This window comes from Vanacampus margaritifer, chromosome 19 (genome assembly GCF_051991255.1).
Source record: "Vanacampus margaritifer isolate UIUO_Vmar chromosome 19, RoL_Vmar_1.0, whole genome shotgun sequence".
In the NCBI taxonomy this organism is placed as follows: Eukaryota; Metazoa; Chordata; class Actinopteri; order Syngnathiformes; family Syngnathidae; genus Vanacampus; species Vanacampus margaritifer.
In genome coordinates this window covers 7,865,062-7,881,089 of record NC_135450.1, presented here as the reverse complement: position 1 = coordinate 7,881,089, position 16,028 = coordinate 7,865,062, and the positions used below count along the sequence as shown (strand labels likewise).

Genomic DNA, 16,028 nt, shown 5'->3' with positions numbered 1-16,028 from the left:
ACTTTTTTCTTATACTTATATTAGCAGTCTTTATATACTTTTACCTGTACATCTACTTAAGTACAGAAGTACTTTTTCCATTTTTGCTTACTACTCATGTCTCCCTCTTTTTTTTTCTTTTTCTTTTTTATCCTGCATTGGAATGCGGCTCAGTCTGAGCTCTTGTTATGGCGGCATTGCCGGCGAGGTGGGGGCCGGTGGGTAGTTGGCACATTCTGGGCACCGTGCCCTGACATGCAACACACATTTCAGTGTCAAGGAAACATGACAATATAAAGTCACATGACACAACACATTGTGGCTCAAGGCCGAATGATAAGTTTCAGAGGTTTACAATGCCAGATTAAATGATTAAAAGGGACTCATCATGAAAAAAAAAAGACCTTTTAATTTTGTCGCTGGGTGTACCTGAAATTCAAGAACAATGTAAAATTGATATCTTCTCTTCAGTATCTCTCTAATAATTGCAGCAAGACAATTTGCTCTTATAGTAATAATTTAAACGACTTTTTTTCCTTTCCAGGGTTTGTGTCTGGACATTGAACAAACGCAACAAGCGTCGCATCCCGCGGAACAGCAAAGGTGGACTCAGCTGTCCACCAAGGCCCGTGAGGAGTTGGGAACGCTCAAGTGCATCCTGGGAAGCATGAAGGACAATCAGGTAAAAGAGCTCATCTTTTGAACCCCTGGAGGGAAAAAAAATCAAAAAAGAAATTTCAGTTTTTTACTTTCTATTTAATTGTCATTACTGTAGGTTTTATTAAAGTATTGCTGAGTATTATTGATGAGCGAATGCTGCACAAATTCTTTTTTTTTTAGGGGGGGGTTAGTTGGAATGGATTGATTGCTTTTCTATTCGTTTAAATGGGGAAAGATAATTTGAGATACAATTGTTTTAGGTTATGAGGGTGGTCACGGAATGAATTTAACTTGTATCTCAAAGCGCCTGTTTCATTGTCTCGCTCATACTTCTCCAAATAAGAGGCTAAGCGTGCATGCTTCAAGCTGTTTTGTTGAAGCTTAGTGTAAAACGGAGAAAATTAAACATTGTATATCCAAACATCAACATGTTTAACCACACCATGAAATTTTGTTCTACAAAAGTCAGATAGCTCCATGCTAACCTATAAAGCGAAGCGGAAATTGGCATTGATATTTCAGTGTTTCTAAACCTTCAAACATAACTATTACTGGAACTTAGTTGGGGTCCTTCTTTGCCCCTTCTTCTTGCTCTTGATTGCGTTAGAGCTTAGTGATACTTCAATGCAGGCATGTTACTCAAAATTCAAACTTGCTTCTGTTCTGTAAGCATAGCCGTTTCTTGCTATAGGCTAAGTAGCCGGCTGCCTAGGGCCCCCAAGCCACCAGGGGCCCCCCAAGCTCTATGTGTAGTCTTATCTGAGGACGATAAAAATGTCCTGTCTTTATCTGTCTCTAATATTTGTTTATTACATGCATTTTATACTTAAAAAAATAAACATAGGTTATAAATAAAATAAACTGTGATGATAAGCAGTGGCTGGTGTTTTTTTGTGTCACACAATTAGTGACATAGAGCCTCTACGTCTCTAACTGTGTGAGAATGATTGACATCTGATCTTCCTTTCCCGTTAGCGAGAGTACTAAACAAAACCGTAATGGCATTAAAAATAATTTATCTCAGGGACGCGAAAAAACGGAACAAAAAGAAAACTGAAGAAAAAACGGTCAAAGGAGAAAGGTTGGCACTTGATGGTGATGGATAGTTGGAGGCGAAACTCCATTTTATTTTATTTTTAGCAAGTTTATTTGTTTTGCTAGCCAGCTCGCTAGCCTCTGGCATTTATTTATAGACGTTAACCTTCCTTTGGCCAGCACCTAGTTTAACTAGTAAAATATGTAAATTGTTGTAGAAAATGCTTAAAAGTGACAAATTTGTAATTGGGTACAAGCTTGAAAAAGACTGTACATCACTTTTTTTTTTTTTTAAATATAAAAACAGATTACTTTTAATATTCTGTATTACTGCAATATTACTGTAATTAAAAAAATAGGAATATTCACTCATGGTCTATTTGCTTGATAACCTACGGAGCTTTTTTAAGTTTGTTTGTTTTTCTTATTGCACTTTAAAATAGATTTGTTTTGCTGCATTTTATTTAAATTAAACATTTGTCTAAAAACTCAAAAGCTGTTTTATTTATTGATGTAAAAATGACTGTTAACTTAAGATGTTTAAATTTAACTGTAGTCTGTTTTATTCATAAAGTCTAATAGAATGTGGTTTCTTAGGAGACCATCTAAAGGGTTAGGAATGTCTTCATTGTAGTTTGGCGAACTAGGGGCCCCCAAACAGCATCTTGCCTAGGGCCCCCATGAAGCTAGAAACGGCCCTGACTGGAAGAGGCTATAAAAAACAAAAAAAACAACGGATCACTTCATAATATAGGTGTTTACTGTAGTGGTGGTAATGTACAATCATATAGTGACGTTGCGTTCAGGTGCGGATGGCGAAGGTGGAACGCTGGTTGGAGGCCGTTCAGGAGCTTTTGTCCCGAGATGCGTCGAGGTCGAGCGACGCGCACAGCATGCAGGAAGAATTGAGTCACTGCAAGGTCAGAAAAATTACTCTTACTCTCACCGGACACAATATTAGGAACAGTTGTATCCAATTTACAAGTTAAGGCAATTTAAGAATATGTAGTGCATCATTTAGACAGTGTCAATAAAAAGTCAACTTTGATGCAGGAGTATGTGAACGAGATGGAGTCCGTGCAGGGTGCGTTGAAGCAGATGGACGAGAATGTGAATGCCGTGCAGGCGGCTGCGATACCGGGGCTGGCCAAGTGGGGGCAGGATACGGCGGAAGCATTCCGAAGTCGATTGGAATCGCTTTCGAAACAGGTAGAAACTTTTTACTCGTTCGTGGGCCATAATTTGTGAGCTTTTGATCTATTTTTTTTTCCAATAACAATTTACACCTGTTTTGCAGTTGCTGAGCCAGCAGGTTCGTTTATTAGAGAGTCAAGAGAAGCAGGTGAATCTGAAGAAAGACTTGGCAGAGATGCAGGAGTGGATAGCTCAAGTGGACGAGGAGTTCCTAATGAGAGACTTTGAGTATAAGAGTCCGGAGGAGCTTGAGACGGCGCTGGATGAAATGAAGGTGAGAGGGTGGTGACACAGAAGCGTGAATGCATTTTTTTCATAAACACAATGAACCCCCGTTTATCACGGGGAGATACATTCCAGACACTCCAGGGAAAATCAAAACACTCAAATGTTCCACTAAACTATATCATTTTGTTTTATGAAAGTCACATAGCCTAATGCTAACATATAATGTGAAATGCCATAGACAGGCTGACAAACTTAGCATGTTAGTGTAGGTAAACCCTTAAACAACTATTGCATACACGGAACAACAAAAAATACAATATAAAATAAAATAATAATAATAAACAAGCTTTGACTCTCAATGTATGTGTTAATAGAGGGCTAAAGAGGACGTGCTACAGAAAGAAGTGAAAGTGAAGATCCTGAAGGACAGCATCAACCTGTTGGTGTCCAGGACGGCACCCCCTGGTGGTGGTGGAGGAGGAAGCGGCGGGCAGGGACTGACGGCACAACTAGAGGACGTTCTGGGCAACTACCACAAGCTCTGCGATCGTCTCAAGAGCAAGTGCCACACCCTGGAGGTACGCCAACCTGCAACTCTGGTTGGGAATCACTCAAATCGTGCATATAACTTTGCATGTAATGCAGGAGGTGTGGTCATGTTGGATGGAGCTGCTGCAGTACTTGGACATTGAGCAAGGCTGGCTCAACGCCTTGGAGGAGAAGGTCCAAGCCACGGAAAGTCTACCAGAAAGCACCGAAGTGGTCCATGAAGCACTCGAGGTACAAACATCCCATGGACACACTTGCATTGGCACCTACTTGTGACTCAGCTGGAGATCCAGTGGTCATATCACTAGTTTGGAGTACAGTTGATGTAGTTTAAACAACCTAAATACCAGTTTATAAAGAATCAACTCATTCACTGCCAATCACGGCTATAGACGTCAAATATTAATTTGAACTTTTTCTATTAGTTTCCCATTTTTTCCCCATTTTTATTAACAAGAGTATGAAAACCTAGATTTTTTTTATTGTACATTTAGAACAGATATACAATTTGTGATTAGTTAGCTATTGAAATAATGCGATTAATTACAATAAAAATTTTTTTTTTACTATTAAACGCCCCTTATTTTTAATATATTTTTTTAATTAGGCCCGTCAGGCGATTAAATTTTTTTATGGAGCTGGAGCCTATCCCAGCTGGCTTAGATCATGATTAATTCATTGTCACTCCTTTTGGTGTGAACTTCTTGACCACCTAAGGGGGCAGTATAACACAATCAATTCACAAAATTGACATTTATGAGGTTTTGCCCGATGCCAGCAATATGTTTTTGTGAGTATATGTCAACATTTGTTGCTACAATTTTGTGTTTAAATATCCATTGCTTGATCGAGTTCTTCCCCAGTGCACCATGCAAACATGCCTTAATGATTAGAATAGCAGACAATTGTTTCAAATGTCCTGGTAAGTGTGTCCCAAGACTTTTGTCTTCATGGTGTACACTCTTGCAGAAAGTCTAGCTCGGAGCCGATGTCTGGCTGGTTGCTATATCTGTAGCCTGCCCGCAGCATCACTGTCAAAGTCACTTAGCTTCACACTGTGCTTCACCCTATGCTGCCCCATTGTTCAAAAAAATAATGAAGACCCTTCAAGACAAATCACCCCTCAAGAAAAAGTCCACTAAACGATGAGCGTCCATTCTCTCTCACTTCTTTCCCAACCCCTTGTTCAGCTTTCACCATTTTCCTCAATGTTGCTTGATGTATTTGTTCGCGTTCTCACTCTCGACTTTCTCGTCCAATCACATGCCAGAGCTTGGAGAGCGTGCTCCGTCATCCGGCGGACAACCGCACACAAATCCGAGAGCTTGGTCAGACGCTGATCGACGGCGGCATCTTGGATGAGCTCATCGGCGAGAAACTCGAGGCCTTCAATTCTCGCTATGCGCAACTCAACAACCAGGTGAGCTCTTACTAACAATGAAATATTAGGGCCCAACCGATATGCATTTTTTGAGGCCGATACAGGTTTTTGGGAGAATTTTTTTTTACTGATTACCGATTAATCTGCCAATTATTTAAAAATATATATAATGCATAAAATTACCCCTATGCCCAATTCCCTTTCAATGTGTGTCACTTACGCACAAACTCGCTATTAAAATGATCTGCTTTGAATGACAAGTTCATAGTATGACCCTAACAAAAAATGTCATGAAATATACAAGGTTATTGTATAGATTTATGTGTCAATAATAAAACCATTCTTACTTGTTTACAACTACTGTAAAACATTAACCTTTTCATTTATATATTTTTATCTTGTGTTATTTTCACTATTCTATTAAAATAACAAATTTTTCACACATTGGGAAGAATTTGTGCCTTTACGTATTGTTATCTAATCTGTGGGTATGTGTTCCCACAAGATTTGTTTGTGGATATTTGTTATGTGAAGGAAAAACACTCCCGAAGTCAATGCTAACTTCCTGTTAGCATTTGAATGGGATCCTCCCTTCACTTTTAGTGTTAGCGCTAGGCTAGCAGTGTTTTAAAAACAAAGCATGTTTTGTATTTAAATATACAGTGGGTGTAATTCTTAACGTCATGTGTTTAGTTTTACAGTTAACTCCAATTGCGGTGTCATTAAACAGCTTAAAGGACTATGGGACACCAGAATAACATACGCTTCACACTTGCTAGTTGCTAATGCTACGTAAGCAAAATGGTGCATTCAGGGTACTTTCACAGCGTCTGAAACTTTTCAAACTCAGTTTTCTTCGTTAACGATTTAAGGGGAAAATAATTGGCCGATTGTTTGGCTCATAACGCAAAGTAAAAAGTCAACATTAACAAACACACGGCAAGGAATAGTGATGTTTGCCACCACTTTTTTTTCCAGAGCGTTACCAGTACGAGTACTCAACTCTTGAGTAGTCACCGATACCAAGTACCTATATCACTAGTATTTTGATACATAAAAGTGACGGATAACTTTAAAGAAAGTCCTATATCTCCCAATATATAATTTCCCCTTAAATTTAGTTGAAATTAATGGCAATTTTTTATTCTTCTAATTCCTAGTCTCGTCTCATTCACGAATTTCTATCTGTATATGTCTTATTATACTGCCCCAAGTAGCTCCCGCAGTTCTCCAAATAAGAGGTAAAGTGTGGGTGTTTTGAGTATTTTAGTTGAAGGTGACTGTGAAATTGCTTCATAAACGAAGGGAGAATCCAAAATTATATATTTAAACACCCAAATGTTCAACCAAACCATAAAATCAACGTATAATATCTCAATGCTACCCTAATGCTAATATGGAACATAATTGGGACAAGCGGAATAGAAAGTGGATGGATATATGTTGTTTTGACCCTAATGAACCACATTTCAATGAAATGTTGACCTCCTGTTTCCAGGCTACCAACAGGCAGTCGGGTCTGGAGCAGCAGCTGGTGGCACTGAAGGAGAACGAAGAGGCACTGCAGGCCCTCCAGGAGTCTCTTTCTCAGCTGGACCACACGCTCACTTCCTATCTGACCGACCGCATCGACGCCTTCCAGCTTCCGCAGGAGGCGCAGGTACGCCGCCGCACAAGTGGGAGACGACTTGCAATATTTGAATTAACTGCGTGTGAATGCTGAACCTGAACTGAATTGATTGTTGTAATGTAATGAAGACTTGAAGTTGAAAATGGTCTGAATTTGAATCTGACATTTTTTTCCCTCCCCAGAATATCGGGGCAGAGATTGCAACACACGAAGTGACGGTGGAGGAGATGCGGAGGAGGAACGTGGCCAACTTGCCACCGCCGGTTGCTGATGGCAAAGCTGCCAAAGGTGGCACCATGCTGGATCAGCTTCAGGTAACGCTGCCCCCTCCTGGTATTTACTCGGCACTGCACGTCTTCTGTCACAGCACACTTCATTTTATTCTTTTAAATCAGGCTCTAATTCATCACCTGTGTAAAACTCATGTCTGTAGTTTTTAATGCACTTAGCAATTAACTCATTCACTGCCATTGACGACTATAGACGTCAAAAATTCATGTGAACTATTTCTATTAGTTTAACATTTTTTTCATTTCATTTCATTTTTTATGAAAACATAGAATTTTTGGGGGTACATTTATAACCGATATAAAATTATCATGCGTTTAATTACTATTAAACGCCCCTTATTTTTAATATTTGTTTTTAAATTAGGCCGGTCAGGCGATTTTTTTTTATATATTTTTTTTAATTGTAATTAATCACATGACTTCACTAGTTAACTAACGATTAATCACAAATGTTATATATGTTCTAAATTTACAATACATTTTTTTCTAGGTTTTCATACTCTTGTTAGCAAAAGTGGAAAAAATGTTAAACTAATAGAAATAGTTTAAATTAATTTTTTGACGTCTATAGCCGTCAATGGCAGTGAATGAGTTAAAGAATGTCTTACATTTTTTCTTCTTCTTTTATTATTTTCTTGTAGAGGAAACTGCGAGAGATTTCCACAAAGTACCAGCTGTTCCAAAAGCCCGCTAACTTTGAGCAGCGCATGTTGGACTGCAAGAGGGTTCTAGACGGCGCCAAGGCCGAGCTGCACATTCTGGATGTCAGGGATTTGGAGCCAGAGAAGATCCAGTCCCACCTGAATGGCTGCATGGTGAGACAAGATTTCTTATGATTTGTACAGTACATTTGGGAAGTCAAGGTATCACTGCGTATTGCGCTGATTGTCTCCCCGTGCTCATTTCCCTTTTTCGTGATTGTGCAGAAACTGTACAAGTTGCTGAGTGAGGTGAAACTGGAGGTGGAGACGGTGATCAAAACGGGTCGACAGATTGTACAGAAACAGCAGACGGAGAACCCCAAGGCCATGGATGAGCAGCTGACTGCTCTCAAACTACTTTACAATGACCTGGGGGCACAGGTACAGTGAAGCCAAACCTTAATAGCTGACCATTTACATGAAATTGAAAAAAAAGAAATTGATTAATGCTAACATGTAATAGTGTAACATAAATTACCATAGATATTACTGTAAACCTTCAAACTGCCACTACATCGAAGGTAGGAATGCTCTAATGTGTGTTGTTTTATTTCTTCTTTAGGTAACGGAAGGAAAGCAGGACTTGGAAAAAGCCTTGTCTCTGTCGCAGAAGTTCCACAATGAAAGCGCCGCCCTGCAGGAGTGGCTGACAACCAGTGAGGCTGCGCTCCAGCAGAAAAACAACAGCGGAGACATGCCGGCAGACATCGATGCTGAGATTGGCTGGGCTAATGTGAGCACATACTTATACAGATCATTATTATTATTTATTTTCATTAATGTTGTCGTCGTTGTATCGGATGCTGTTTTTGCTATGGAGGACAACAACTCCTCAAATAAAAAAATAAAGTTACAATCAAATTGAATATGAAAAATATAATTCGAAAATTAAATATATATACAGGTATATGCGCTGCAGACATGTCGGCATAAAATACACAAGGAAATGTTATTCAATTGAGGTATCTGCTTTTATTTTCACATTAGTGATTGATTGATTTTTATTTTGGCAGTTTTGGCCCTCAACTACAGCCTTAGATAATACTAATAATAGTAAAAAAAAAAAAAAAAAAAACTTGTTATTTTTTGGAGAGAAAAATTATAATATTACAAGATTAACATTTAATATTTTCAAGAAAAATGGTCATACTTTTTCAAGGGAATTTCTTTCCTGGGCTAACAGCTCTACTATAAAAAACTAACAATATTTTTCAGAGGACATTAACTTATAAGAATACAGGTGTATTTTTTTTATTTTAAAGAACATTAATTGTAGTGGATCAAAAGTCACTTTATCTAATCATAATTTATTTTATTTTAGTGATCATTATTATTCAGTTTATTTTGTTATAGTGCGGTTTGACATTATTATCATAATAATAATGATAATTATTACTATCGCCATTATCATCATTATACATTTAGAAATTACTATTGTAATACCTTTAGAAATATAGATATACAGTTAAATGTTGTTCATCATCACTTATTAAAATATTCATTAAAACCTCACTTATGTATTAGCAATCGATTTTTATTCAGAAATTATTATTTACACTTGTCATATATCTAGAAATCTTCCATGTGTTTAGAAATTATATTAAATTACAACATATTGTTGATAAATAATTATTGTTATTATTTGCCATTCGTTTTTATTGCATTGTGAAGCTTTTAAGAGACATTATAGACAATATAAAGTCAAGTAAAACAAGGTCAATTAATTTAATTTAATTTAATGGCTCCCTGCAACCTGTTCTTTCTACTTTTGGCCAGTAGGGTGCCCCATAAACCAGTTGGACGCTCAGGAGAATGTTCTACACCCTTTACTATCATTATTATCTATGCAAATACGGATACAGCTTTTATAATCATAATAAAACACTAATCCGCTGTTTTGTGGCGACACCAGGGCCTTCTAAAGGAGTCTGAGCGCCGTCAGCCGGAGCTTTCCAGTCTGACGGAGACCAGCGGTGGGCTACAGGCCCTGGTGGAGGGCAGCGAGACGCAACTGGAGGACAAACTCTGCGGCCTCAATGAGTCCTGGGGCCAAGTCCGCACGTGGATTGAGGACTGGCTCAGTGCTGTGCTGGTAAGTGCAACAATATTAAATAAATCAACTAATAGATGGTGAGCCCAATGCTGCTTCACCAATCTAATATGCTGATGCAGAGCCACCAGAACGAGGTGGAAATCTTTGATGAGAACTTGGCCCATATCAGCACATGGCTCTACCAGACTCAGATCCATCTGGACGAGGCGGAGCGCCTGGAGCCGGCCGAGCGGGAAAAGGTGGTCAAGGTAAGAAAATGCATGGGCCCTGGGTTCGAATCTCTGCTTTGACGTTTCTGTGTAGCCTTTCTATGTTCTCCTGAGGCGTGCATGTTTTTTTTCTTGATATTTTTTTTTAATCACAAATGAACAGCTGTTAATTACTACAAGAACACTACCGCTCCCTAGAGTACATTGTGTCATTGCCAAACTGTTGTTAAACAGCCAATGAAAATAAATGTTGTTAGTAACAATGTAGGAGCTTTGGTTAATTTGAGACAAGAAGACAGTATGCCAATTAGCTGCTGGCTTTAGCTGACAACGTGGCTGACAGGTTTTGAGTCACGAGCTGTAAGGAGATAAACTAACCGTGTAGACAAATATTATGATGATAACAATACAGTGAATTTACTGCGGGTAATAAAAAAAAATATATATAAATAAAAAATCTTCAAAATGACGGTGCGCAAAACAATGAATCACACGACAGTTGTGTATAACCACGTGGCGCTTTGTCATCAGAACATGCTGGAGGAGTTGGAGGACGTCGGGATGCGCGTGGACAATGTGAGGGACCAGGCCGTCATCCTGATGACGAGCCGGGGGCCCGCCTGCCGAGACGTGGTGGAGCCCAAACTGGCCGAGCTCAACTGCAACTTCGACAAAGTCTCGCAGCACATCAAAACTGCACAGGTACAAAATAAGAACAAGTATTATCATTACAGTAGTAGTTTTACAGTTAGCCTTTTACTGGAAGCTTTCAGGAAATTAATTGTTAACTGTTTTCATGCAGATGATGACCAGCTTGGAGTCAGTAGGTGTGGACGTGAACCAGCAAGTACCTCAGCAGGTGCAGTGACCACACGCACTACATTATCTTCTTGCTAACCACCACCTTGCATAGTAGAAATAAACTAAATGACAAGCGATATTCCTCAAATTGGGTAACACAACACAACTGAATCGAAAGGCCTTTTGGCATATTAGTGTAACATGGCAACGCATGAAGGCCTCAATCTGATTGGACAGAAAATTCACCAACCACATATATGGAATGTACTACATAAGTACCGTTTTTATTTTGGGCAAAAACCTTAGGTACATTCTGGATTCTTGTCTGTAGGCTTATCAAATGAGACGGCCTTATTGGCCAAAACATTAGGCACACCCCCGGTTCTTGTCAAATGAGACGGTCATATTGGCCAAAACATTAGGTACATTCTGGATTCTTGTCTGTCGGCTTCCCAAATGGCCTGGCCTTGTTGGCCAAAACATTAGGTACACCCCGGATCCTTGCCGGTAGATGTCCCTAATTTGGGGAATTTTTGACAGTGTCTGTGCTACATGTAATAAACATAATTTAATAATAACAGATTTTTCTTTTTCTTTAGCCTGTTCTTCATAACCTGGAGACGTCAGTGGAGACTCAGACTGAAGCTGCGCTCCCCGACGAGGTGCAGGAATTCCAGGCCGAGCTCCAGGACACGCTCAGGACTCTGCAGCAGGAACCTGCAACCATCCCCGACGACGACAAGGTAGCGTTGCATTGGGTTCGAGAACTTTGATGTTTTTCTTTTCGAGAAAGCCGACGCGGAAACAAATTGTTCCTTATCAAGGTTTATGGCGCCAATCACGTTAGTGGCGCAAAGCCGGCCAATCGGAAGCGAGGTCAATGTCCCAGTCAGGAAGCCTGTTAGTGGCTTGGAATGATAAGTCTCTTCTCTTTGTTCTCTCGGCTGCTTATGCAATTTTTTTTTCCTTCTCCTGGCTTGCCTGGTGTCCAGATGGATGAGGAGAAAGCCAGCGTAGAAAACCTGCTGAGACGAGGAGAAGATCTGCTCCAGCAAACGTCTGACGAGGTCCAGAGGGAGGAACTGAAGATCCTGCTGGTCCGGCTCCAGAACCAGTACTCTTCACACAGGGTTAGACACACACTGTTTTTTTTTTAATTTTTAATTTTATTTTATTTTTTAGATCTCACCCTTTGTACTGCTGTTAATTGGTGTGTTTGGGTTTTTTAGGAGTTGAGGGTGCTGAGAAGCAGGCAGCTCGACGTAGAATCATCTTCCCATATGATCACGCAGCAGATAAGAGACATTCCGCCTCAGGTGAGCTCAGTTTGATCGCTTTTGTTTCAGTTCAGCGTGACCCACTTGCTGTTACGGTGTTTCTTTTAATAAAATATTAACTACCCCAAGAAAAAAAAAAGTAGCGCCTTGAAATGAGTAATGACATAATTAAATCGAATGAAAAAGAATTAAAACAGGTTTTGTCACACTTCATCTATTGAATAGTCATTGTGCTGCTCTTTCTGTTATATCTTCCTTGGCCACTTGGGGCAGTATAAGACGGACATATGGCTATACTGTTCACTGAGAGTTTGAGATGTCTTAACTGCTCTTAAGGATTGATTCAAACACATCCTCAGTCATATTTTGCTTTAAATCATTCCACTTATTTCATGATAGCTTGCTGTGTTTTTTTCTTTATAGTTTTTACAGCAAAAGAAAATGACATTTTTGATGCTGGCTATATGCCACTGTAATTGTTTGATTTGTTTATGTGCGTGTGATGCAGGATGTGCAGTCCGTGGTGGACCGCGGCCGCATTTCTTCACACAGCCCGTCGGGCTACCTCCTGGATGTCAACAAACTGCTGCTGGCCATGGCCGACAACGAGCTGCTGCTCAACTCCTCCGAGCTCAGCGGGGGGCTCTACGAAGACTTCTCCAGCCAGGAGGACACGCTCAGGGTCCGTCACACTAACTATGAATTTCAATTTAATTTGTTATGTGTTGATTCTATAACATCACTTTAACCCCCAGTGCGCTTGTCATTCATTTCCTTTCCTTCAGACCATCAGCGAAAACCTGGAGCGGCTGGGCGAGCGGGTGGCCGAAATCCACGAGCGCCAGCCGGACGTCATCCAGCACGCGTCGCCCGCTGAGGTCTCCCAGACTGAAGACGCTCTCACGCAACTCAACGCCGAGTGGGACCGCCTCAACCGCATGTACAACCAGCGTAAAGGGTGAGCAACATTGAAATATTCAATTTTAGATGAAAGGATGGATAGATCGATAGGTCTCGATTTTTTTTTTTGTTTAAATTTAATATGACCCTCTGAGTATGGAGTAGAATCTTGTATAAGCCATTTCAGCTTACTTCCCTCCTTGCACTGTTTTTAAATTGTGCTAAATAAATAAATTGGAATTGGACGGACGGGTGGGCAGACAGGCAGACACGTAGATAGATCGCTCGCTTGCTAGCGGCTAGCTAGATAGATAACAAGGTAGCTTGCTAGCTAGATAGGTAGCAAGGTAGCTTGCTAGCTAGCTAGGTAGCAAGGTAGCTTGCTAGCTAGCTAGGTAGCAAGGTAGGTAGATAGAGTAAATGTTGTAAAATGTTACTAGGTTTTTTTTTTTTGCATTTGCCACCTCGCTAACATAAGAAATCTATTGCAATGCAAACTATTTTCTGGAATACTATTAGATAAACCAAGAAGGTGATCTCACAGTAATCACACCAACTTGGGGGCATCATTAAAAGCCAAACAAATGGAGTTCATTGTATCAGGTTACTCATCCAAAACTCATTTCCTCAGTGCTCCCTTTAACAGATTACATTTGCTGCACTACAGGAAATAAAACTCATATGGTCCATCAGCACCTTAGAAAAATGTTTTTTCTGTCGGGGGCAGTTCAAGCCTCCTGTTGATTTATTCAACATGCAAATTTTTCTTCGGCTCTTCAACAGGAATTTAGCGAGAGTTTAGTGACATTTCCTTATTTGTAAGTGGATTTAAAATGTTCTCCAGACATATATGATTTATAATAAAGTACAAATATTTTGAAGTATATTCATATTTATTTAAATTTAGCTACATAAATAGTATAGTTAATGATGAGTAAAGCTGTTTGACCTTTAAAGGGGCAGTCAACCTTAAACATTTCTTTACAATAATATATGTGACCTCACTAGTCTAAACATGACATTTTGATGAATATTGCATTTGTGGAATATGAATTATGCAGCAAAATCCAGCCATTTTTATCCGTCTCAGGTGGCGGCCATTTTGCCACTTGCTGTCGACTTAAGATGATATCACTATTGCTCAGGGCTCAGGCAACGACCAATCACAGTGCACCTGTTTTCCGAAGCTAAGCTGTGATTGGTTGTTACCTGAGACCTTAGCAACTATGATGTCATTTTCACTCGACAGCAAGTGACAAAATGGCACCGGATTTTGCTGCTTAACTTATTTTCCACTAACACAAAAAACAAAATATCGTATTTCGACCATATTTTTGTCAAGAATTTTTTGGGGGGTTGGCTTCCCCTTAAATTCACTCATACTTGTCTGGCTCTCTGTTAAACCGTCACGCCAAGTAAAGTCAAGTATTTGGTTGTGCAGGAACTTTGACTGCGCCGTTGAGGAGTGGAGGCAGTTCCACTGCGACATGAATGACATGAGCCAGCGGCTGACCGACACCGAGAGGCTGCTGTCGGACGGCGTTGGTCCTGAGGGACAGTTGGACTTGGACTCAGCACGGCGCCACCAGGAGGTCAGTGGAAGGCGTTGATGCTTGTTTTCCATTCTTGTGAACACAGTAACATGAAGACAGCATCATTCATGAAGTTAAATTAAAAAAAAAATAAAAAATTCTCCCTAAATGTGTTCCACATTTTTGAATAGGCGGAATTATTGTGTATTTCGGCTCAGTGTTACAGTACATTTCACAAACAGTCATCTTTAAATTGGTGTAAAAATTGAACAAATAGACTACTTGGAGTCTTCCTGAGAGTTTAAGAAACAATTAAATTTTGTGGGAAAATCCCCTGCCGGTTGTCTGTTGTTCTGTTATTTTCTTTTAATTATATCATTTGTTTGCCTATTTTTGGATGACCTAGACAAATCCTAAATTACATACGGTACATCCGGTGTGATGAATTCTCAATTAATAGGAGTTCAAAGCATGATCGTTATCCCCAAGATATGGCATTACTGTTTGAATTATTTGCCGCTCTTTGATAATTCAACTCCATTCCCTGCGGAGCCGTGTTGTTTCTATACTGCGTCTATTAAACAAACAACTACAATCGATTCAAATTCATTATGCACACGAGAAGATGAGACGGCGTCTTTGTGTGGTTTGTAAAGCTTGAGCTACACAAGTTGTTTACACGCATTTTCACAGGTTTTAAGATGGAGCGAGGGGATTAAGTGACACCAATTAGCAGAGGCACGGGATTTTTGATCTTGGCCAACGTTTATAAACGACTTGACTTTGACTTGGTATTTATGAAATGTTGGTTAGACTTGAACTGAAATGTAGTTTGAAAGAAAAGGTTTTTTTTTTGTGTTTTTTTTTTTTTATTAATATGAAATGCTTTAGAGCGCCTCATTGTCAGCTGTGAGTGCACGCGCTTCAGGCTTTAATTTTCACTTTACAGGGACATCTATTTGTAGGAATCGGTTTAGAATGTATCTTTTTCTTCCCTCAGGATTTAGAGGAAGGCCTTGCAAGCCACAAGGCCATCCTGGCCGATCTTACCCGCACAGGAGAGCGCATCACCAGCCAGTTGTCGTCTCCAGACGGCCCTCTGCTGGAAGAGAAGCTCCATGCCCTGAGTCAGCGCTGGAAGGCTGTGAACCGCCAGGCCGCGGACCGACAGCGCAGGTATTCATGGAGTCGTCGTGGATTTGATGTAGATGAAGAGACACGATGGCGATTATATACTTGTAACGCCGTCATTTCCGTAACTGGATTACGATTCAAAGTTTCAAATTTCCAGTGTAGTACAGCAATCGAGGTCAGCACTTCCTGCCCATCCTCTTTGTTTCCTTATCGGTGCGGTCAATTAGTTGCCAATGGTAATTTAAATGTAAATTTCAGGATTAAGTCGGCAACCTGGGGGGAAATAGAGATCCTAATCTGGGTAAATAATGTGTCTATGCTTGTGCACGTGCAGGCTGCCAGCTGCAGGGGATCCAGCCCTGGCGGACCTGATGAGGCGAAGCGAGGATTTGGCTTCATGGCTGCAGCAGGCGGAAAATGCCTTTGTCACGCTTCCTGTCTCCTCCACTGACCAGAACCTTAGAGAACTCAAAGT

At 40.2% G+C, this 16,028-nt stretch overlaps 1 protein-coding gene across 5 annotated transcripts in view; it reads left to right on the top strand.

Annotated features, from left to right (window-relative positions):
- utrn (utrophin) overlaps positions 1-16,028 on the top strand; it is a 160,033-nt gene that overhangs the window by 34,444 nt on the left and 109,561 nt on the right. For all 5 annotated transcript variants that reach the window (XM_077551971.1, XM_077551970.1, XM_077551973.1 and 2 more), the window contains 24 exons: positions 524-661; positions 2,481-2,594; positions 2,728-2,883; positions 2,972-3,142; positions 3,471-3,674; positions 3,742-3,876; positions 4,916-5,065; positions 6,525-6,686; positions 6,839-6,970; positions 7,588-7,761; positions 7,873-8,028; positions 8,210-8,380; positions 9,560-9,739; positions 9,820-9,948; positions 10,441-10,611; positions 10,712-10,768; positions 11,310-11,453; positions 11,703-11,840; positions 11,940-12,026; positions 12,496-12,669; positions 12,773-12,945; positions 14,329-14,479; positions 15,420-15,595; positions 15,888-16,026. In XM_077551971.1, the coding sequence (XP_077408097.1) occupies positions 524-661; positions 2,481-2,594; positions 2,728-2,883; positions 2,972-3,142; positions 3,471-3,674; positions 3,742-3,876; positions 4,916-5,065; positions 6,525-6,686; positions 6,839-6,970; positions 7,588-7,761; positions 7,873-8,028; positions 8,210-8,380; positions 9,560-9,739; positions 9,820-9,948; positions 10,441-10,611; positions 10,712-10,768; positions 11,310-11,453; positions 11,703-11,840; positions 11,940-12,026; positions 12,496-12,669; positions 12,773-12,945; positions 14,329-14,479; positions 15,420-15,595; positions 15,888-16,026 (3,582 nt within the window). The remainder of the gene's footprint in view (positions 1-523; positions 662-2,480; positions 2,595-2,727; positions 2,884-2,971; positions 3,143-3,470; positions 3,675-3,741; positions 3,877-4,915; positions 5,066-6,524; positions 6,687-6,838; positions 6,971-7,587; positions 7,762-7,872; positions 8,029-8,209; positions 8,381-9,559; positions 9,740-9,819; positions 9,949-10,440; positions 10,612-10,711; positions 10,769-11,309; positions 11,454-11,702; positions 11,841-11,939; positions 12,027-12,495; positions 12,670-12,772; positions 12,946-14,328; positions 14,480-15,419; positions 15,596-15,887; positions 16,027-16,028) is intronic.